This window comes from Giraffa tippelskirchi, chromosome 14 (assembly GCF_054371585.1).
Source record: "Giraffa tippelskirchi isolate mGirTip1 chromosome 14, T2T-mGirTip1v1.2.pri, whole genome shotgun sequence".
Classification (NCBI taxonomy): domain Eukaryota; kingdom Metazoa; phylum Chordata; class Mammalia; order Artiodactyla; family Giraffidae; genus Giraffa; species Giraffa tippelskirchi.
Genome location: NC_137288.1, coordinates 21,940,864 through 21,962,992, shown reverse-complemented (window position 1 = coordinate 21,962,992; position 22,129 = coordinate 21,940,864). Strand labels below are relative to the sequence as shown.

Genomic DNA, 22,129 nt, shown 5'->3' with positions numbered 1-22,129 from the left:
ATGATTTCTATATAACCTACATAGACAGAGCTTTTCAGTAATTTTTAAATTACTTAAGTAATTTTTAAGTAAAATTAAATTTAAGTAAAATTTTTAAGTAAAATTACTTAAGTAATTTTAAGTAATTTTTCAATCTTCAGTAATTTTTAAGAGGACAAAGAGGTCCCAAGACCCAAAAGTTTGGGAACCAGTGACTTCAGCACTAGCACAAACAACAGGGCAGCGGTCAGAGGAGAAAATGTGTGTTTCGGCGTCAGCAGCTGGCTTTAAGGTCTGGATCTGCTATTTTTCCTAGAAGCAAGTTATCTAATCTATTTGGGCAAATTTTATCTCTCTGAGACCTAGTTTCCTTACTTGTAAAAATGACAATAATAAAGTGGTTTTGTTCATTGAAGGTTAAGTAGTTGTTTTGATGTTGTCTTTTAATTAAAGTTTTTTCATTAGGTGTTACAATGCCAAGCATAACTACCACCAATCATTTCTTAAAAAAGAGATTGTGAAATTATTTGAAGATGTTATCTTCTGCCTGGGTGGCATATTCACGTCTGAAACTTCCCCTTGAACCTTTATGCACATTTTCAAGTATTGGGTTGGCCAAAAAGCTTGTTCTGGTTTCTTGTAAGCGCCTATGGAAAAACCCGAGTGAACTTTTTGGCCAAGCCAATACATTTGTAAACTTAAATCTTTACGATTAGAAAAGCAGTGAAACTAATTCAGAACATTTACTTAGGCATGATGAGACAGATGGTAGTCCTATAAAAAGATGCCATATATTTTTGGAAGTGCAAACAGAAAAACAGATACTCTTAGAAATTCCAGAGTAATCTTTGCCTAGAACATGAAGGAAAGAGATAAAAGACCATATGGCCTGATAGAACTTTGTGTTGTTTCTCATGTTTAGGATTGAGTTTTGTGTATTGAATGTTATTATTCAGTTGCATATGGATTTATAGTTGAAAAAAGGAATTATCATCAAGTGGATAATTACCAAGTACTTCTTCTGTAGTTATCAGTCTTGTTTTCTGTGAGATGGATGCGACAGAGGGAAGCAGAGACATTTGAACCGCAGACCTAGTAGTTAGTTAGTTAGTGTTAGTCAGTCCCTCAGTCGTGCCCGACTCTTTGCGACCCTGTGGACTGCAGCCTACCAGGCTCTTCTGTCCATGGGATTTTCCAGGCAAGGATACTGGAGTGGGTTGCCATTTCCTTCTCCAGGGGAGCTTCCCAACCCAGGGATCGAACCCGGGTCTCCTGCACTGCAGGCAGATTTTTTAGCATCTGAGTTACGAGGGAAGCCAGACCTAGTAAGGGTGAGTTAAAACGGTGCTTGCACATCCGAGTCAGTTACTGACTCTGCTGTTGAGGCAGTTGCGTGCATCAGCATCAAGTCATCTGTCACTGTGGACCTTCCTTCGAGTGTTCTCACTCATTTTACTTTGTTGTTTATTCAACAGATAGCTGTGGCGTGCCTTCTTTGGGCCAGATCCACGATGGGTGCTGGGATAACATGCTGAGGGAACAATGACACTAGTCTCTGCATTTGTGTCAGTTAATAGCCTTCTGGGGTCATTAATCAAGTAATCATACAGGTAGATGTAAGCATACATCCCAGATGGAAATTCGAAGCTGGAGAGGTGTGCGGTGTTCTCAGATCGCATAACTCGAGGATTTCACCTAATCCGGAAGAACAGAGTATGTTCCCTGAGGAATTGACAGATGAGCTGAGTTTCGAAGGAATTAATCAAAGAGGAGAAGGAAAACAGAAACAGTTCAGGTCCGAGGAGCAGTATGTTAAAAAGTTCTGTGTTGAGTGAGAATATGGTGAATATGAATGGAGCAGAAATCACCCAGAACAGCCTGACCGTGTAGAACTGTATTGACCGTGTTCAGGAGCTGTGTAACCTTTCCCTAAGATGATGAACTACCTCTTGAGGTGAGGTGTGAGGGAAGTGGAGGTGGGCGGGGTGTCTGATGCCTGCACCTCCTGGGCCCCTGCCACGGTCCTGGATGCCTGGGAGACGTCAGTGAGTGAAAGAGGAGGGGAGTGACAGAGAGCCTGTTAAAGCAAGACGCTTCTGTTGTCCTGGGTAAGAGGGTTTGTGGTGGAGCCTGAATGGCATGGTCAGGGCAGGTCTCATCGAGAAAGTGACTGTTGGGAAGACTTGACCGAAGCTGGGGGCGGGGGGTTGTTGTATAAGGTTTGCAGCCAGCTCCAAGGCCCTCAATGACAGCGTGCTTATAGTGTTCCGAGCACCGGGAGGCGAGTGAAGAGAGCCCGGGAGGAACGGGGTGAGGACGTGAGCCTCAGGCCCCTGTGTCCTTCCCTGAGGGAACCGAGAAGCTGTTTCAGGTTGTGGTCCTCCTGCAGCAGGGCAGCGAAGATTTGAGGGAGACCCAAGTGCCTGTGGGCAGGATCAGGCTGTCCAGATCCTGCTGCAGATTCTCTCCTAGTCAGGCCTCCTTTCCGCATCGTGTTCTGGATCTTTCTTCATCTTCTGGACTTATTTTCAGGACTTAACCTCCTTATTCATCTCTGAAGCTTGGACTTGCAGTATGTGGCACGTGCCGCAGATGTTTTCCATCCAGCCCTGGGACGAGTCTGTGTGTGTTCCTTGCTGCATTAACTGTGTCTGCACACATACACGTTTCTAATGATCAGTATATCCGTAACTGGTAGACCTAGAAGGGTTTGCAACTGCAACTGTTTCCTGCCAGAACTGAGGCTGAATGTTACTTAATATCACTAAAATTATGTCACAAAATTGGGACCTTATGAAGAATTACTTGCAAATGGAAGTTAGCTGTGAATAAAACCTCTACATGCAATTGACTCACATTTGAGTTTCTCTAGTGCATATATGTTGAACTTGAGCTCTCGCCGCCCATCCATTGTTAGAAAATTGCGTGGCCTGCTGGAGAAGCTTGGATAGCCCTCCCTGAGAGCTCCAAATGACTCCAGATGATTGTTTTAAGATTTTAACATCTTACATTTTATTCAGAAATGCTTCATCTGTTTTTCAGGTGAGGCAGTTTTCCATTATGGTTTGGCAGAGGATATGATTGTGTTTCCCTGTGCTCTATGCTACACAGTAGGGCCTTGTTTATCTGTTATGTATGTAATGGTTTACATCTGCCAACTCCAGCCTCCACCCGCCTTGGCAACCACAGGTCTGTTCTCTGTGTCCGTGAGTCTTTCTGTTCCACAGATAGGCACATTTGTGTCATATTTTAGATTGCATGTATGCTTGATATCATATGGTATTTGTCTTTCTACTTCTGATTTACTTCACTTAGTATTATAATCTCCAGTTGCATCCATGTTGCCACAAATGGTATTATTTTGTTCTTTTTTAATGGCTGAGTAGTATTCCATTGTGTTTATAAACCACATCTTCATCCATTCATCTCTTGATGGACATTTAGGTTGTTTCTGTGTCTTGGTGGTTTTGAATAGTGCTGCTATAAACATAGGGGTACATGAATCTTTTTGAATTGGAGTTTTCTCTGGATACGTGCCCACAAGTGGGATTGCTGGATCATATGGTAATTCTATTTTTAGTTTTCTAAGGAACCTCCATACTGTTTTCCATAGTGGCTTTACCAACTTGCATTCCCACCAACGGTGTAGGAGAGGGTTCCCTTTTCTTCACATCTTCTCTAGCATCTGTTATTTGTAGAGGTTTTAATGATGGCCAGTCTGAGGAGTGTGATCTGGTACCTTGTTGTAGTTTTGATTTGCTTTTTTTAATAATAGGGAGCTGAACTAACATTTTATACCATTCATAGAAAGCCGATGGGGCCTGACCCACTAGGTCAAGCTTTCGGTGCAGTAGGTTTACCTGCCTGGGTTTAGGAGATGTTGGGGTAACACTCCAGACACACCAGACATAATCTGTTTTGGATGCTGAGCCATTGATCTAGTTTATCAAGAATTTGCTGATTTTTGGTTATTATTATAAACAGTACTTTCTTTACAACATCCCTGTTTTGGGGGCTAAACATGTTTTCTCTTGTATTCACGGCCTCTAGTTTTATGGATATTGGTAATTAAGTGTTCTTAATCTCTGTAAATTGATGGCCAGTTTTTTTGGTGGACAAATTAGATTCGTTGCTAATGAGCCAGAAAATGATCACTTAACACACAGAGGTTTTTATTAGTCTTCACATCACCATTTTCTGCCTGTTAAGACGAATAATGCAGTTTCTCCTACTGTGAAGAATTGTACTCATTGTTACTTATTGTTACGGGTGTCCCCTGCGGGTGAAAGCACCTGTCTCGGGAGGTCTGGGTTGTGTGGGCTCTGGGATCGTGCAGGTGGACAGAGCCTGTTCTCAGTAGACTTGTGGCTATGGAGGACATGTCTAGGCTTTCCTCAGGTAACTTGTCACAGATTATGGACTTCCTTTAATTCATTTTTACAGCTGTTTAAAGATTTAAAAATACACGTAGGTTGTTGAAGAGTCGGTTGGGCTTGTTATGGACGTGGTGCCTTCTTTGCTGAGTGTTGGCTGTCTGCAGGACAGGCTGGCGGCTGGGCCGGTGTGGGTCAGTGTGAAAAGGGCGACTGACTCAATGTTAGGAAGGACAGGCACATTGACCATAATTAGGGTTAAACCAAAGCGAGGCGCAGGGAGAAAAGGTAGATTAGGGTTTGTTTCTGAAGCATTATCAAATGTTGGTCAAATACGCAGTGATCTACTGTGCTGTGTGAAATGGAAAAAAAAATCTGTCGCAGTCTTTTTATACTGAGGCATCTTTTTTCAGAAGCTGAAGAATTAAAACTAAGACTTGTTGTGGAGACATTAATGTGACCTTTAATTTTTTTTTTTTTTTAGACAGTGACTCCAGAGGGGAAATGAAGCTGGAAAAACGCATGGATGCAGCCTCGCCTGCAGCCTGCCCAGATGTTCGAGGATAATATCCCCGAGAGAAATTGAGCCCCTCGGATCAGGTAGCTCGTCAGAATGAAGAAGATCAGTCTTAAGACCTTCCGGAAATCTTTCAACTTAAGTAAGAGCAAAGAAGACGCGGAATTCATGGTCGTACAACAGCCAGCACTAGCCAGCGATTTCGGCAAAGAGGAGTCCTTGTTCGGGAGCTGCTACGGGAAGGAGATGGCCGGCTGCGATCTGCACGGCGAGGACGAAAAGGGCGGCGGCGGCGGCGGCAAGAACCGGGCCAAGAGCGAGAGCCTCATGGGCACTCTGAAGAGGCGGCTGAGCGCCAAGCAGAAGGCCAAGGGCAAGGGCGGCGCGTCGGCGGGGGGCGCGGCGGACGAGGACACGTTCTCGTCGTCTTCGGCGCCGCTGGTGTTCAAGGACGCGCGGGCGCCGCGGCCCATGCGCTCCACGTCGCTGCGCAGCCACCACTACAGCCCCACGCCCTGGCCGCTGCGGCCCACCGCCTCGGAGGAGACATGCATCCGGATGGAGGTGCGGGTCAAGGCGCTGGTGCACTCGCCCGGCGCGGGCCCGGCCCTCAACGGCGTGCGCAAGGACTTCGGCGAGCTCCGCCCAGCGGCCGAGCCCGCCTGCCCGTGCCCGGAGCCGCCCGCCGCGCCCGGGAGCCCGGCGCCCGCGGCCGGGGACCTGCGCCTGCGCCTGGGCGAGCACGTGCCTGTGGTCCTGGGCCTGCTGCCTCAGGACTACCTCCCGTACACCGTGCCTTTGGACGGCTCCTCCCCGATGGAGGTCTCTGCCGTCCCGCCGCCCCCAGCCGCCGGGGGCCCCTGCCCCGCCCGCCGCGACGAGGACGCCGGGCGCCCGGCGCCCGAGCTCTTCGCTGACCCGCCGGCGGGCGGCCTGCTGGTGGGCCCCGCGGCGGGGGTGCTGCCGAGCCCACGGGCGGGCCCCGACGACGGCCCCCCCCTCTCCCCGCTGCTACCTCCGCTGCAGACCGACCCGAGCCAAAGGACCTTCGCCGGGCTGGCCGGCCCGGACGCCCATGCGGCCGACAGCGTGCGCTGCCACTTGAATTTCGACCCCACCTCGGCGCCCGGGGTGGCCAGGGTGTACGACTCGGTGCAGAGCAGCGGGCCCCTGGCGGTGACCAGCCTGACGGAGGAGCTCAAGAAGCTGGCCAAGCAGGGCTGGTACTGGGGGCCCATCACGCGCTGGGAGGCGGAGGGCAAGCTGGCCAACGTGCCCGACGGCTCCTTCCTGGTGCGGGACAGCTCGGACGACCGCTACCTACTCAGCCTGAGCTTCCGCTCGCACGGCAAGACCCTACACACCCGGATCGAGCACTCGAATGGCCGATTCAGCTTCTACGAGCAGCCGGACGTGGAGGGGCACACGTCCATCGTGGACCTCATCGAGCACTCCATCAGGGACTCGGAGAACGGCGCCTTCTGCTACTCGCGCTCGCGCCTGCCGGGCTCCGCCACCTACCCGGTGCGGCTCACCAACCCCGTGTCGCGCTTCATGCAGGTGCGCTCACTGCAGTACCTGTGCCGCTTCGTCATCCGCCAGTACACCCGGATAGACCTGATCCAGAAGCTGCCCCTGCCCAACAAAATGAAGGATTACCTACAGGAGAAGCACTACTGACAGAGGACCGCAGCCCGGCATCGTGCACTTTGGGAGTGAGAGAGAGACTGAGATGCAGTTTACAGACTCTTCATCGCCATCAGAATCTTTTGCTGCCATACTCTTTATTTCAGTTTTATGTGTAAAAGAGTGTCCAGTCCGTTTAGGGGTGGGGAACCGTCCGCGAGGTGTCTTGGGTTCATTTTCGTTCCTTACAAAGGGAAGTCTGGAGGTTTGAGGAGGTGTGAAGTCTCTTCCATCAACGCGCAGAATAATCACAATGTGAATGATCAGATTCTCCTTACCCACCCACCCCCAGTCCTTTGCTGCTATCCACTGTGATTTTATGCATTAAAAGCACATTTCATGTGTATCTAATCCTGAGTAAAGTTGAATGAAACTTGCAGAATGAACCTGTTATGTCTCTCTTTCAATGGCCCATCTTCAAAGATAGTGTTGAGTCATCATAGCCGTGTGATTAATCACAAGAGTTTACACCTACACCGAAAATGATTTTTAATTTCATGCTCTACAAAGGTTTATTTAGAATTGTGAACTGACATAACCTTGGGTAATGGAACGCAGGTCTGCGACATATCTTTCTGCCACATTCATTTCTAAATTATGTTTGAGGTTGTGCTGTCTTTTGGTTCTGAGAAGTTGGATTTTTCTGTTGCCTTCATTTTCATCTTGTGGTTCGTCTGTTTTTAATAAATGGCCTTACATTAAAAAGTTGTAAAGAAATGTATACCACCAATTTAAAAATTGTTGCCTTTTCTGTCATTAAACTGGTACAAATTGGCATAACGTATAAAGACCTATGGAACTAGAGCTATTAAAGAAATTATTAGATGATCTTAATTTCCTGTGATAAGCAATTTTTTGTTATCTATACTTTCCTCTGGTAAAATGTTTTATCTGTGATTTCTTTAGCTTAGACAACATTTTCTTGGGGGAACTTGATGTAGAAATGCTTTTCATAAATGGACTAGATCCTCTTGCCACATTAAAGTCTATATAAAGTTTTAAATTGATCTGAATAGAAAGAAAATGTTTTAAAGTTGGGTTTATATTTTTCTTTTATGTAGTCACCATTGAAATGTGCTAGATTTAACACTTCCTTCCCCCACCAAAAAAACAAAAACAACAAAACCAAAAAATCCCAGTGACTTTAGTTGAAAAATTGTGGAAATTGTGGCGCACCGTGTAACAAAAATGTTAACACTGATTCAGGTGTGTGCCTTTACCTACCATGAATACTGCCGTTTATCAATAGGGTTTCTGTTTTTAATTTAGCTAAGTCTTAAGTAAATTAGCATCATTAGTTTTTTCATCTCTTTTGATTCAGTCCTTTGCAGGGTGGGGGTAGTATGTTGTATCCAATACTTTTTAGTTATTTTGAAATGCAGTGCTTATTCACTGCAGATTCTTTAGTATTTTGAAATTGTTCCATCCAGAAGATGTTTCTAGCTACATAACTTTAAAGGAAACGTTTCCCCTTCCAATGAAACATGTAATGTAAGACATTTCTTCCTTTTCCTATCTCTTATCCCCATTAGAAAAAACAAAACAAAGAGTAAAGGTCTTAGGTCAAGTTTAATAGCTTTGTCATTCAGACATATCAGTATCCCCATTTTTTTTTTTTTTTTTAGAGTCAACTGAGAATTATCAAGAAAAGGCCCAGTGTATTAATACCTGTGTTATGGTATTTTGACTTAAAGGGGAAAAGGTACTTAATTTTTGTGGAATGTTGGATTGTACCTTGTTGCAAAGACTCCTCTTTCATTTTCTGATATGTTTTCACCTAATAAGATGGAATATGGAGTATACTGTAATAATATAATTTAAGTGTTCATTATAAGCTATTTGGATTAAGAACTATTACAGAGTTGTAAACTTGTTATCAAATTAATGCAAGACATTTAAACTATTTTTTTGCAAAACTATTTATTTTTAAACAATTTAAAATATATCTAGGGTGAGTTAAAAGTCCCTGTGCATCTATATTAGATGGCAGGTATTGTCACAGAGTCACTGTGTGTTAATAATAAGTGTTGAGATGGCTTCTCCGTGTTTCTAGAAGCATTGACATGTACTCTTTGTGAGACCGTGGTGCACAGAGGTCTTTGGACTGCCCTGAACCCCGTCTTATGTGGGCATAGCCTGTTCCCCACGCCTTCCTCATGATAACCATGTGTGTAAGATCGAGCCATTTGGTTTCAAGTTAAGATCATCCTGATTTCCATATAAATGTCTTAAAAAGTGTATTTTGTGTTTTTATGGAGGGCAAGTCTTGATACTGTTCTAATTCAGAAAGCCAATTCGTAGTGTGCTTTTGTATGTTCATAATATAAAATACCTTCAAGTAAAATGCCCTATTCTAATCCAATTTCAGATTGCTAGGGTCTGATAGTGTATCGATAAAAATAAAAGTTTTTGCCAAGAAATCATTTACAAACAGAAAGGAATATTGCAATGTTTTTTTGCTTTTTTTAGAGAGAACCATTTGGCCAAGGCAGCACAACATAATGTGAGCAATTGGCTTTATGGGCTAGTAAAATGGTCTGGTTAAAAATGGAAAGGTGGAAAAGAGAAGTCTTCGTCCTGTAGTTTTTGTGCAGGTAGCATTTGGGTGAATTTCTGGATTCTGTTGAATGGTGGCTTAGATAACATGGGTGCTGCTTGTAAGTGATTTCTTAAATGTTTGCTTCTGAATATCTGAACTCAAGGCAAGAGAAAGAACACAGGAAAGCTGTATCCTTCTGCCGTACAAAATGAATCAGAGTTGCTTTTTATCAAATATCTCATCCCAGAAACATGATGAAAGCCAGAAGCTATTTCCAGGCTTACTAGGACACTATTGTGCGTTTTTTTACAAATAATAAGAAAGCATAGAAAGTACTTGAAAAAGTCTCCTTTCTCTTTCTAAGGAAAACTGTGCCCCATTTTGGTGCAATAATCTGAAAATTTTAGAAAGTCAAAAAATGTCACAGGAAACGATCATAGAATTTAAAATAGTTTTTAAGGAAACCAGCTACACAGGGCAACCATCTTGGTGTTAAAAGAAATTGTGCCAAAAGGCTAAACCATTGGAATATAGGAAATAAAACCCAAGTATAATATACATGATAATTTCTCAGCCAGTATTACTAAAACAGGATAAAAGTTACTGAAATCTTCAGTAGGTTATATTCAGTGTCCCTGCTAGTGCTACCAGTCCGAATCTCTTTCCTAATGCTTTCAGAAATGCCAGTTTTGATCTTTGTACAGCTCACATTGTATATGAGAGAGATTTGCTTTATGAATGATTCAAAATAATCCGTTTTAAATCTTCATGGCTTTTCATCCAATGTGAAGTCTTAATTTGAAATCACACTACCAGCAATAGACAGTTTTGTTGAAAACTCTAATAAGGAACACTTGCCAGTTCCATAAATAACTTTAAAATTCTAAAACAAATATTGGTACGCTAGTAATCACAAATTCGGTTTCTTTTAATACTTTTTTAATCCTGTAAAGATTTTTTTATAAACATCCTTTTTATTAATCAGTCATAACATGGCGAATGTGTAGTTGCTGTTTCTGAAAAGTGATCCAACCTCTACTTCCAGAGATGATGAAAAATTCTTATAGAATTTTGTAATAAGTATACATGTTGGGTTAAAGAAATTTTATAGTTGTTGGAGTGCCATGGAATTAATACTTGCAATCCAGATTGCTGTAGTTTACACTTTTTCTGTATGTTTCCAATCAGGTGTGTACCATTTGTACTGAGAACACCACAGAATGAATTATCCAAAGTCCATTGATTTTAATACGTGTTTTGGTTTGTAAACCTATAGTAATTCTTGCACATTTTTGGAGATTAATCGTATAAAGAATTTATGTATCTGCTTCTAGATACAATGTGTAAATAAAAATTTCGTTCACAAGATCTGCCTTGTGGTCTATTTAATAATCAGATGCAGAGTTTGACTTGTAATTAATATAGGGCTAACTAGATAATTTCTGGATGTCCCATAAACTGAGCAAAGACTGGAGGTGGGGACCAACAAATTTTAGTAAAACAGGAAAAGTGAAATGGTGATGGGAGACAGCCAGTGTTGCTAATATCCTAAAGCCTTCAGCACAAAGGCTGCAGTGAGTTGGCAGAACATTTGCAAAACAAAGACTAATTAAAATGAACACAGTAATAATAAAACCTCTCTAACAGAATGTTAGGCCAAAGGATAAAAAAGTTTGGATTTTGACATTTAAAAAATATGTCCCTTATTACTTCATGGTATTTAATAGAATCAGGTTATCTTTCTGTAGGAGTTACTTAAAAATCCTTTCATAGACAATGATTTCTAATAGCCACTGAGTTGCCTTATATGTTTTGAAGTTCTTGAAACACCACATCGGGTTGAACATTCACTTGAAAATTTGCCGTTCAGTTACGTTTTAACAGGTCTTTTATCCTAGCTAATACAAAAATAAACTTTTAAGTGACCTGGTTGAGAATATATCACAAATTTTGACTTTCATAGAATGCAAATAATGTCTTGTTCTAAACCACGTTTTCTAGAACTGGTGTCAATTGACAGCATTGATTCCAATATCAGATTTTGCTTATGGTGGTGCTAATGAAATGGGAAGTTCTTGGTCAGGCCTCAAGAACTATGTAGCAGTTTAGACTTTACAAACTTAACACCCTAGCCAAATAGATTCTTCCTCATTCAAACAGAGCAGACCTGTTGCCACAGTAGAGATGACTTACTGAGAACATCCTGAGAGTGCGAGTCGCTCAGTCGTGTCCGACTCTGCGACCCCGTGGACTGTAGCTGCCAGTCTCTGTCCATGGGATTCTCCAGGCAAAAATGCTAGAGTGGGTTGCCATTTCCTTCTCTAGGGGATCTTCCTGAGCCAGGGATCGAACATGGGTCTCTTGCATTGCAGGCAGATTCTTTACCATTTGAACCACCAGGGAAGCTTACTATTAAGAGACATTTCTAAGTATAAAGACAGGTCAACTTAAAAAGTATCAGCAGATACATGCTTGACTTTATCTTATAATCTATAGACGATACATTAGAATATGTTATGAATCCGTATACCTTTTCCAAAGGAATACCCGAGACAGAAGTATCTATAAAGTGGTAAGTGACAGTCATCAATCAGATGAAATAATATAGATGAAGCTCATCTTAATTGATGGTCGTGCGGACAGTACTCACTGCCATTTCATCTTTAAATTCTTTTTTTTGTTTTAACCCCACAGGTTTTACTTATGCTTTTCAACTTTTCTGAATCAAAAATATTTTAACTTTTATTTCACTTGAATTTAGTCCTTATTGTCTATTTTAATCTCCAAACTTTTTTCAACTCTTTAGCTTCATTTAAACTTCATTTTAAAAAATCCTTTAATTCTTTTAGTGCATTTGTATTCCAATTTTCAGTTTTAATGGTTTCCTAACCTGTAACAAATTTAAAAAAAAAAAAATTGACTTCTGTTTTCCTGCTCTTTTTGCATGACTTGTCTTGCTAATGGAGGTTTTTGCCTCATCTGCTTTCCCCATCCGCCTTCCCCAAGCTACCTCCCCAGAATCCAGGGCCTCCTGATAGCGCCAGAGCCTGACACTGACAAAGAGCCCAGTAGCAGTGGCATCTACATTAAATATCTATATCTGAGCACAGCTGAATTTTGTAGTCATTAGACTCCTGGAGTTTTGTTTTGAATTGCAATTTTCCCTACTTTCCTCACTACCTCTTCTGGAAGAGTTGGAGGGGTCTCCTCTTAGGAGAGGCTCCTTCAGGTTATAAAAGCCCAGGAAAGGCTGACCAAAGCAGGGATTATCAATATTTTTACAGGGTTTATGAACAGGGCCAGTTGCTTTGCCTAGAGGTCATTTGGGGCCATCAAATTCTGTCCTTGGTAACTGGCTTGCAAATAAGTGTACATCTCAAGCTGGAAAGAGACTCTGATCATGAGCCATGGATTTCACACCAAGGAAGTTTTTAGGCAGCACGCATTCTTCTAGGAAGCTGGCCTTTTCTGATCTCACTTTGTTCTGTAAGTCTAACGTGTGTGTGTGTGTGTGTGTGTGTTAAGTCGCTTCAGTTGTGTCCAACTCTCTGCGACCCTGTGGAAGTCTAATACACACTAGTTTTTGATAACAGCTTAGGTCATAAGTCGTGTGTGTGTGTGCTCAGTTGTGTCCGACTCTGCCACCCCATGGACTGTAGCCCGCCAGGCTCCTCTGTCCACAGAATTTTCCAGGCAAGGATACTGGAGTGGGTGGCCATTTCCCACTCCAGAGGATCTTCCCAACCCAGAGATCGAACCCTTGCTTCTCCTGCCATTGGCTTGCGTCTCCTTGCTTTGTCTCTTGTGTCTCCTGCGTTGGCAGGCAGATTCTTTTTCTTTACCACTGGTGCCACCTGGGAAACCCATAAAACATTCTTTTCAGTGTATGGGATTCCATCTTAGAGCCTCACTAAAGAGAACCTCTCCTCCTTTGTGTAAGTAATCTGCCCTCTCTCCCCAGTGCACATCTAACAGCTTCAGGATGTGGAGTCTCTGGTCCTCTCCACTGAGAAGTGTCATTGTGAAGCCTCCTGCTCACCTGCATGGGCTTTATTGCAGTCCATTTCTCACTGTTGTCTTTGGCACCTTTTTTCTTGTGGCTGGCAAATGGTTAGCCCCGTTTGGCGCTGAGAATTACAAGCCTAACTGTGACTATGGGATGTGACACTTGATTTTACACCATTTCTCAATTATCATAGCAAATGGATTGTACTTCAGTGTTGTTCAGTCGCTAAGTCATGTCCGCTAAGTTGTACTTCTAATACCTAATACTTCTAATGCTTAACGTTTATTTTGCATTTCCTAAGCCCTATGCAAGGCAGATACCTGAGGGTTATAAAAAATGAGATGAACCTTCCCATAGCCACACACACATACCAAAAAAAAAAAACAACCCACCAGTTTTGAAGTCATACGGTCTGGCTCCAAAAATCTATGTTTGAAGCCAGTAGGATATACATCCTTCCCTTTCTTCAGGGCTTTCTATTATTTGGAGCATTTCTATCTGTGATTGTCTGGGAAAGAACTGTAGCATAAGTAAATGAATGACCTACTATCTTCCCTAGGGGATTACTCTGTCGCTTAAACAAAAAATACTCTTATCTAAGCCATGGCAGAAAAACACTGACAGAGGCCTGGCTGGTGGTGTATCTGGGGGGCTTTATCTTCTGAGGTCCTGAGGGAGGTGACCACTGCTGTCCCTTGTATGGCCTCGTCAAGTTTTCTTTTAACTACCTAATATACTAACATAGGAACAAGATTCAGTGAAGTTGAACTCTTGGGAAGACTTCTCCACATGTTTGGTGCAGAGGGAAAAGCGTTAATTCTGATTTTTTTGCTAGTAAGTAATGAAATTGCCCTATTGTACTAGTAGCTGTGGTTGTCCACTTTTTCTCTTTCATTTCCTTTACCTGTGCTCAGCCAACTCTCTTTCCACACCCTGAGCAAGAGCTTCCTTACAGAAGAGCCCTATCTTTTAAACGCTATCTTTAGCTTCTCTGTCTGCACTTAAATGGGTAGAAAAATATACCACCTGTTCATATGATAAATGCTGTGATCAATCTAAGGGACATTCCCTTCCATATTTCTGGGAAATAATGATTTATACCTGCTTTATGGGCTACCCCCATGGCTTAGAGATAAAGAACCTGCCTAGAATGCAGGAGACACAGGTTCGATCCCTGGGTCGGGAAGATCCCCTGGAGAAGGGAATGGCTCCCCACTCCAGTATTCTTGCTTGAAGAATTCCATGGACAGAGGAGCCTGGTGGGCTACAGTCCATGGGGTCGCACAGAGTCGGACATGACTGAGCAACTAACGCTTTCACACTTTTCATGTTCCACTGCTAATGAATTCCTTTAGTCATTGGTTCACTCATTGATTCCGAAAGTATTTCCTGAGCTTCTATTATGTGTCCAAACTATGAAAGTAATTGTAAGTGAGATGAGTGTCATAGAAGGGTAGGGTTCAGTAAGACCTAATCTAATCTTGAGGGAGGTGGTTATCAGGGAACTGAGGATGGTTTATCCCATCTTTAAATGAGCAATGCCTTTACTCCCCCGAATCATTGATTGTAACTTCATGGTTTGGTGCTGGCTCCCTGAGCTCGGACCAGGAACCCCATGCCATCCTGGCCTTTTCACTCCACCTGTCGTCTCTGGATGTCAGCTCTGTTCTCAAGCTTTTCCGTGGGATGAGGGACCTGACTGCTGGTAGTCCTTGAAACACACTGTTATAGTTTTGTCATCAGTGGAGAAAAGGTGTCTCTTTCCTCTCAGTACAGCAGAGAAATCCTAGCCAAGACTCCAAATTGCTTAAGCTGAATCATATATTCATTCTTGAACCAATCACTGTGGCCAGAATAATAAAATTCTCAAAGTGTCCCGTGGGGTCACATGGCTACTCCACGGTGGGAAGACAGGAGTCTGTTCCAACTAGACCTGCCCCTTCTTGCTCACAGCGGGGGAGGTGGCATCTAACGTTTCACTATGTAATGAACCAAAACATGTGCCAATAAAATCAAAATAGTTCAATATGTATAAAAATGTGAGCACGTTCCCATGAATAGCTTTGTGTTAAATATGATCACTTTTTATGAAGCGTATATAAATCCTGTGGTAGATCTTTCACATTCTATTTTATGAGGTAATCTAGTAGGATTGCCTACTGTAGGCATGAGTAGATTTATTTATTTATTTTTTAGAATAGTGAGATTACCTGGCTAACTCATCCCTATCATATAATAAAGTATCTAGAAGGCATAGATGTGGGACAGTATACCAGTGTTGACCATTTCTTGGAAAATTATGTGAAAACACTTGAAATCTTTTCAGTGCCTTGTATTATAATTAAAAATAAACAACCTCTAATAGGTTTCTGGAGAAGGAAATGGCAACCCACTCCAGTAATCTTGCCTGGAAAATTCCACGGACGGAGGAGCCTGGCAGGCTACAGTCCATGGGGTTGTAAAGAGTCAGGCATGACTGAGCAACTTTCACTAGTGAAGGACCCGCCTGCCAATGGAGGAGACATGAGAGATGTGGGTTAAATCCTTGGGTCAGGAAGATCCCCTGGAGAAAGAAATGGCAACCCACTCCAGTATTCTTGCCTGGAGAATCCCACAGACAGTGGAGCCTGGAGGGCTACAGTCCATGGGGTCACAGAGTCGGACATGACTGAAACAACTGAATGCACACAATTATTGACCCATTAGTGGCAGATGAACTTCATTGACTGAAAAGTTTCTGCTCACTCTAAGGGATTCCCTCCACTAGTCAGAAATTCTTTCGCTAGTTTTCTCCAACTACTATTTATGAACCTTGTAAGTCTACTGATTACATCAGTCAGTTTATGTTGAGTTTTGATGGAGATCAAAGGAAAGTGAAAATCCTCTTAGAATAAAGTCATTTCATTAAAATGAGGAACAGAGAGGAGGTTATCTGAATTTCACTTCTGGTTTTTCTATGTTTTGACTTTAATAAATATTGCCTAAACTAAAACACTTAAAAAATTTAAAGTATCTTAATTAAAAATAATTAATTAAAGATGCTTATTCCTTGGAAGAAAAGTTATGACCAACCTAGATAGCATATTTAAAAGCAGAGACATTACTTTGCCAACAAAGGTCCATCTAGTCAAGGCTATGGTTTTTCCAGTGGTCATGTATGGATGTGAGAGTTGGACTGTGAAGAAAGCTGAGCGCCCGAGAATTGATGCTTTTGAACTGTGGTGTTGGAGAAGACTCTTGAGAGTCCCTTGGACTGCAAGGAGATCCAACCAGTCCATCGTAAAGGAAATCAGTCCTGAATATTCATTGGAAGGACTGATGCTGAAGCTGAAACTCCAATACTTTGGCCACCTGATGGGAAGAGCTGACTCATTGGAAAAGACCCTGATGCTGGGCAAGACTGAAGGCAGGAAGAGAAGGGGGCGACAGAGGATGAGATGGTTGGATGGCATCACCGACTCGATGGACATGGGTTTGAGTAAGCTCCAGGAGTTGGTGATGGACAGGGAGGCCTGGCGTGCTGCAGTCCATGGGGTTGCAAAGAGTTGGACACGACTGAGTGACTGAACTGAACTGAATTAAAAATAATTCTGATTGACAATCATTTGATAACTAATAATTTTTAGGTATATTAGCTGCAGAATAGATACAAGATTCCCTTAGGATGAAATTTTCTATGTTATTTCTATTTTTTTTTCTTTTTTTTCCTAAAAGAATTGTCTGCAGGGGTATGAAGACTGTTGTGCTCAGAGCGTTTACTCTATATAATAGAGCGTTATCAGTTCCTGCATATACCTTTGACCCATTTATGGAAATAAAGAAAAGCCTTTGTCTTACTGAATTATTTAAAGGGACAACGTTTATTATAATAAGGTTAAAAACTTAACATTGCCTAATGGGCAGAACTTTTTTTCCCATTTAGTTAAATGTTTAGTTGTAACAGTGTTTCTCATGGCGCATATGATTTGTAACGGTGTTTTTGGTTGTTTAAAAGTTCTGGGCGAACCCAATCCATAACCAAGAGAACTTTTTCCAACCCTTTCATTGTCAGTAGATGAATTACCTCTGGATGGAAAACATCCTGTTATTAACTTGCTTTTATTCTGTTCTTGCCACCCCCCCATCCAGAAGTCTTCCAACTGTAACTCAGCCTTTTTTTTTTTTGCTTTCCAGAAATAACATTTTAATTCATTCTATATTGATTTGTGCAAGATGAGTAATATCTAACAAAATTCCCTGTTCAAAAACAAGAATTGATTTTTGGGGAGAGGTAGAGATTCATTTCCAGAATATTTCTTCCACATGAATAGATTAAAGGTAAAAAAAGGAAATCTAAATGATTCCATGGAAGGTTAAAATCTACAGCCTCTTTGCCTTCTTTTGGTACAACACTGCCTTTCCTATAGGTCTCCAAACGAAGCCATTTCAATGAAAATTGTAAAGCACAAGGCAAAAACATACTTCAATACTTTTCTCTGCTATGACCTTGGAACTCTCAATAGAGTGTGTTTGCATGCCCCTCAATAATTTACAAAATGACTTTTTCATGACTTTGATCACTTTCTGAGCTGGTGTCTTGATTTACCCGGTGATGGCCTCATTTTTGCATGAGAATGCCACTTCAGGAAGCAACAAGATTGCGTAAAGAACTCAAACTTTGATCTATATCCTTTGATTATGGAAAAAATACAAATTTATTTCACTTATTGTTGTTGAGCCGCTAACATATCTGATTTTTTTGTGACCCTGTGGACTGTAGCCCTCCAGGCTCCTCTGTCCATGGGGTTTTCCAGGCAAGAATACTGGAGTGAGTTGCCATTTCCTTCTCCAGGGGATATTCCCAACCCAGGGGCTAAACCTGGGTCTCCTGAGTTGCAGACAGATTCTTTACCACTGAGCCACCAGGGAAGCCCAATTCACTTATTAGAAACCATGTAATTTTTGGAGCCTTCAGTGGAGAAGCACAGCTAAGGTGTGGTATGCAAAAGTTTATATTTAGGTCTCGCTGAAACCCTGACTACTTATTTCCCCAGTAATGATGGTCGGTGGTTGGGTTTCACTGCTTTAAAGGTGATTTCATTTTCTTTCTTTTCTTGGTCTACTTCTGAAGAAGTAGTTTTTCACTGCTTACAACTTAGAGACAATTGGTGGAATCCAGAGGTGTGGCAAATGCTGACTGAAAAGGAAAGTCTGAACTTGAGTTTTTTAGAAAAATGTGAACCAGATACTGATTTTTTTTCTTTTCTACATACTGAAATAGCTACACACATATCTAATCATTTGTGGCTTTTCAAGCTACTGGCATTTGCCGTGTGATGAAAAGTTAAGTTTGCCATGGAACAAGAAGATTAAATGTTAATTCTGCATTTAACTTAATTAATAATTTAATTAATATGCATTATTAGCTCAAGGGCATGAAAGAATTCATCTAAGTACATTAAATATGTAACATCAATAACTAAATTGCTAAACTTCATCATTAATTGATAGAATCTTGGATTTTAACCTTTTTGTGAACTGTTTCAGTTGAAAGGATTTCTCTATAGGAACTGGGAGATAAAACTGTAACAGGGTGGGAATATATGTCTATTGTTTTCAGAGGAAGTTAAAATGTAAGGAGTCTGATTGTTCAAATAGCTTCAAACTCTTCATAAAACTCTGAATAAAAGAAATAAATGTACCATATTGTGCTGTAGTTTTTCAGTTTTCATTTCTGTGTTGGCATTAGACTAAAATTCAATTTTAGTATCATGATGTTTGTTTCTATTCAGAACTTGTGGTAGAAATGAATATGCTTAGACCCAGAGGTTGAATATCTATTAAGGTAATCTGTTTGAATTTTAGTATGAACTTTTCAGTTGTATTTCTCAGCAATTAACAGCTTAGTAAAATTTATTTTTCATCTAAATAAATGACAAGATAGGATTCTGGAGCAAATTTCCTAATAGTCTAAGTCTTTAATGATACTGAATCAGATATTTTATTTTCTTTTTTTTTAGATATTATATTTTCATAACTCTCATTTCAGCAATTAATCATACACTGTTTAACTGATTAACTGTCTGGTCTCCATAAAGAGATGATAAGAACCTGGAAAGTATGGTTATAATGTTTCCATAATATTCAGCATCTAGGATTTGGTGACTTTCTTAAAATTTTACTAAAATTAATAATACTTTTCTTTAGCAGGCACATATGCCAAAATTGTTCACAATAAAGATAAGGGTGATTAGAAAATTACTAAAATCTTTCTTTTCTTCTTTATCTTGAATTCTTAAAATCATCTTTATCTTAAAATCCTTAAATATCATGAATCTTTTTTTTTTGTCTAATAATGTACATATACATCTTAAAATGTTCACATCTTGCCATCAGGACCATAGACGTTTCCAGTTAAATTTTTAAAATGAGAAAAAAAGAAAATTGTCATTGTTGATGATTCTATTTGTGTATTCTAGACTCTAGAGAAATATAGGTTATTGAACATCAGAATCACATAGAAGCTGCTGAACCTCTTTTCCCACTGTTCTATTAGGTGGAAGGAGGAAGTGTTTCAGAAGAACAAAGTAACTAAAGCTCTTTGTTTCTGTAAAAAATAAAAGTAAAGGTGACAAGTAAAAAATAAGGAGAGAGTAAGAAAGTTAGTGTTTTTATTTCTCTCTGCCTTTTGAATCCCACGTTACCAGAAAGAGTTAATGCTTTAAAACAGTAGTCCTCAAACTGGGTTAAGCGTATGGATTAAGTCTAGAGGTTAAGTACGTGAAAACTATTCTAAACTATGGAGGCATGGGTATTTTAAGAGAATCGTTTCCCAGATTGGCAAGTGCTGTGTCTGTTGCTGTTTTCTAAAAGTGATCTGCTTGAGAACGTGCCATGATGGAGATGCCGTCTGGGCAACGCCGTCACAGCTATTCTCCTGTTACTCCACGGCCGCAGGCTCCTGCAGAGACCATTCTCCACCCTGTGTGGGCTCAGTCGCTCAGTCGTGTCTGACTCTTTGCGACGCCATGGACTGGAGCCCGCCAGGCTCCTCTGTCTATGGGATTCTCCAGGCAAGGATACAGGAGTGGGTTGCCGTTTCCTTCCCCAGGGATCATCCTTACCCAGGGATAGAATCCGTATCTCCTATGTCTTCTGCATTGCAGGTGGATTCTTTACCATATGACCCCTCAGGGAAGCCTAAAAATGTTTACATACTTATAATAATGTAAACACCTGGATAATGATTTAACCAAAAATTGGATATAATTTTTGGTTAAATCATTGATAAATTGGTAGAATGGGGAAAGGAGGAGTGGGTATGATGTGAATGTGTGGGCACGTAGAAGAGTTAAATCTTTGTCTTAATGTTAAGGCTTACACGAGAAATACAGAAATAATAGTATATACTCATAAAATACTTCAAAACAGACTTTGGCATTCGAATGGGGGGGGGTCGTTGTTCAGTCACTAAGTCACGTCTGACTCTTTATGACCCCATGGACTGCAGCTCTCCAAGCTTCCCTGTCCTTCACTATCTCCCCGAGTTTGCTCAAACTCCTGTCCATTGAGTCGGTGACACCATCCAACCATCTCATCCTCTGTCGTCCCCTCTCCTCCCGCCTTCAATCTTTCCCAGCATCAAGATCTTTTCAAAGGAGTCAGTTCTTCCCGTCAGCTCCCTGACAGGAGATTGAACCTGGGCGCCTTGTTCTGGAAGCGTGGAGTCTTAACTATTGGGCCACCAGGGAAGTCCCTGGCTATCTTTACGTGAGGCTGAATGTTGACTATGATGTATAAGCGATCACTTAACCTCATGTTCTTTGTATTTTGTTCCTTGTAAAATGGCAGTGATTATTCTTTATCTCACGCCAACTGGGATGTTGCAAAGATTGTGTGCTTTGTCCCTCAGTTGTGTCTGACTCTTGTGACTCCAAGAACTGTAGCTTGCCAGGTTCCTCTCTCCATGGATTTTTTCAGGCAAGAAAACTGGAGTGGGTTGCCATTTCCTCCTCCAGGGAATTTTTGCAACCCAGGGATTGAACCCGAGTCTCCTGTGTCTTCTGCATTGCAGGCAGGCTATTCACCTGATGAGCCATCAGGGAAGTCCAATGAATTACTATTAAAACAAAATTGCCAATCTTTCTGGAGGTGTTTCCTATATCAGAAACAATTCTCATTATTTGCTTGGTCTTTTTTTTTTTTTTAAAGAATATATCTGTATTTCATTTTAAACATTTGTCTGGCTGTGCCAGGTGTCAGTTGCGGCATTCGAGATGTTTTACTTGGGACATGTGGGATCTAGTTCCCTGGCCAGGGACGGAACCTGGGCCCCCTGCGTTGGGAGCGTGGGGTCTTAGCCACTGGACCACCAGGGAAGTCCCTCCTTCGTCTTTATAGCTGTGTCTGTAGGGTAAGTCATCACGTTCCCAATGAAGAGGGTGTTGTGAAATTCCTCCCAGAGAAGTCTGGCATTCATCCTAAATTGACCTGGAGGCTGAGGAACTCTGGAATTGTTCTAGCAGGTTCTTATTCTTTCCAGGTAAATATTTCCATGAATACAAGCTGTTTAAACTGGTTGTTTGTGGATTTGGCCGTTACTGTTGCCAGGTCTTGAGTTATTTTTGTGTTGTATTTTTAGAACCCCTATGATTTGCTAGGTCCCAATGCTAGAACCATTCAGGTATGACCTAAATCAAATCCCTTATGACTATGCAGTAGAAGTGAGAAATATATTTAAAGGACTAGATCGGATAGACAGAATGCCTGATGAACTATTGATGGAGGTTCGTGACATTGTACAGGAGACAGGAATCCAGACCATCCCCAAGAAAAAGAAATGCAAACAAGCAAAATGGCTGTCTGAGGAGGCCTTACAAATAGCTGTGAAAAGACGGAAGCGAAAAGTAAAGGCGAAAAGGAAAGATATACCCATATGAATGCAGAGTTCCAAAGAATAGCAAGGAAAGATAAGAAAGCCTTCCTCAGCAATCAGTGCAAAGAAACAGAGCGAAACAATAGAATGGGAAAGACTAGAGATCTCTTCAAGA

At 41.6% G+C, this 22,129-nt stretch overlaps 1 protein-coding gene across 3 annotated transcripts in view; it reads left to right on the top strand.

The window, feature by feature from the left end:
• Nucleotides 1–10,460, top strand: part of SOCS6 (suppressor of cytokine signaling 6) — a 40,867-nt gene extending 30,407 nt beyond the window's left edge. For 2 of the 3 annotated variants that reach the window (XM_081562665.1, XM_081562664.1), the window contains one exon: nucleotides 4,837–10,460. In XM_081562665.1, the coding sequence (XP_081418791.1) occupies nucleotides 4,966–6,549 (1,584 nt within the window). In that variant the 5' untranslated portion in view covers nucleotides 4,837–4,965 and the 3' untranslated portion in view covers nucleotides 6,550–10,460. The remainder of the gene's footprint in view (nucleotides 1–4,836) is intronic. The other variant, XM_081562666.1, reaches the window with a different exon arrangement.
• The last annotated feature ends 11,669 nt before the right edge of the window (nucleotides 10,461–22,129 follow it).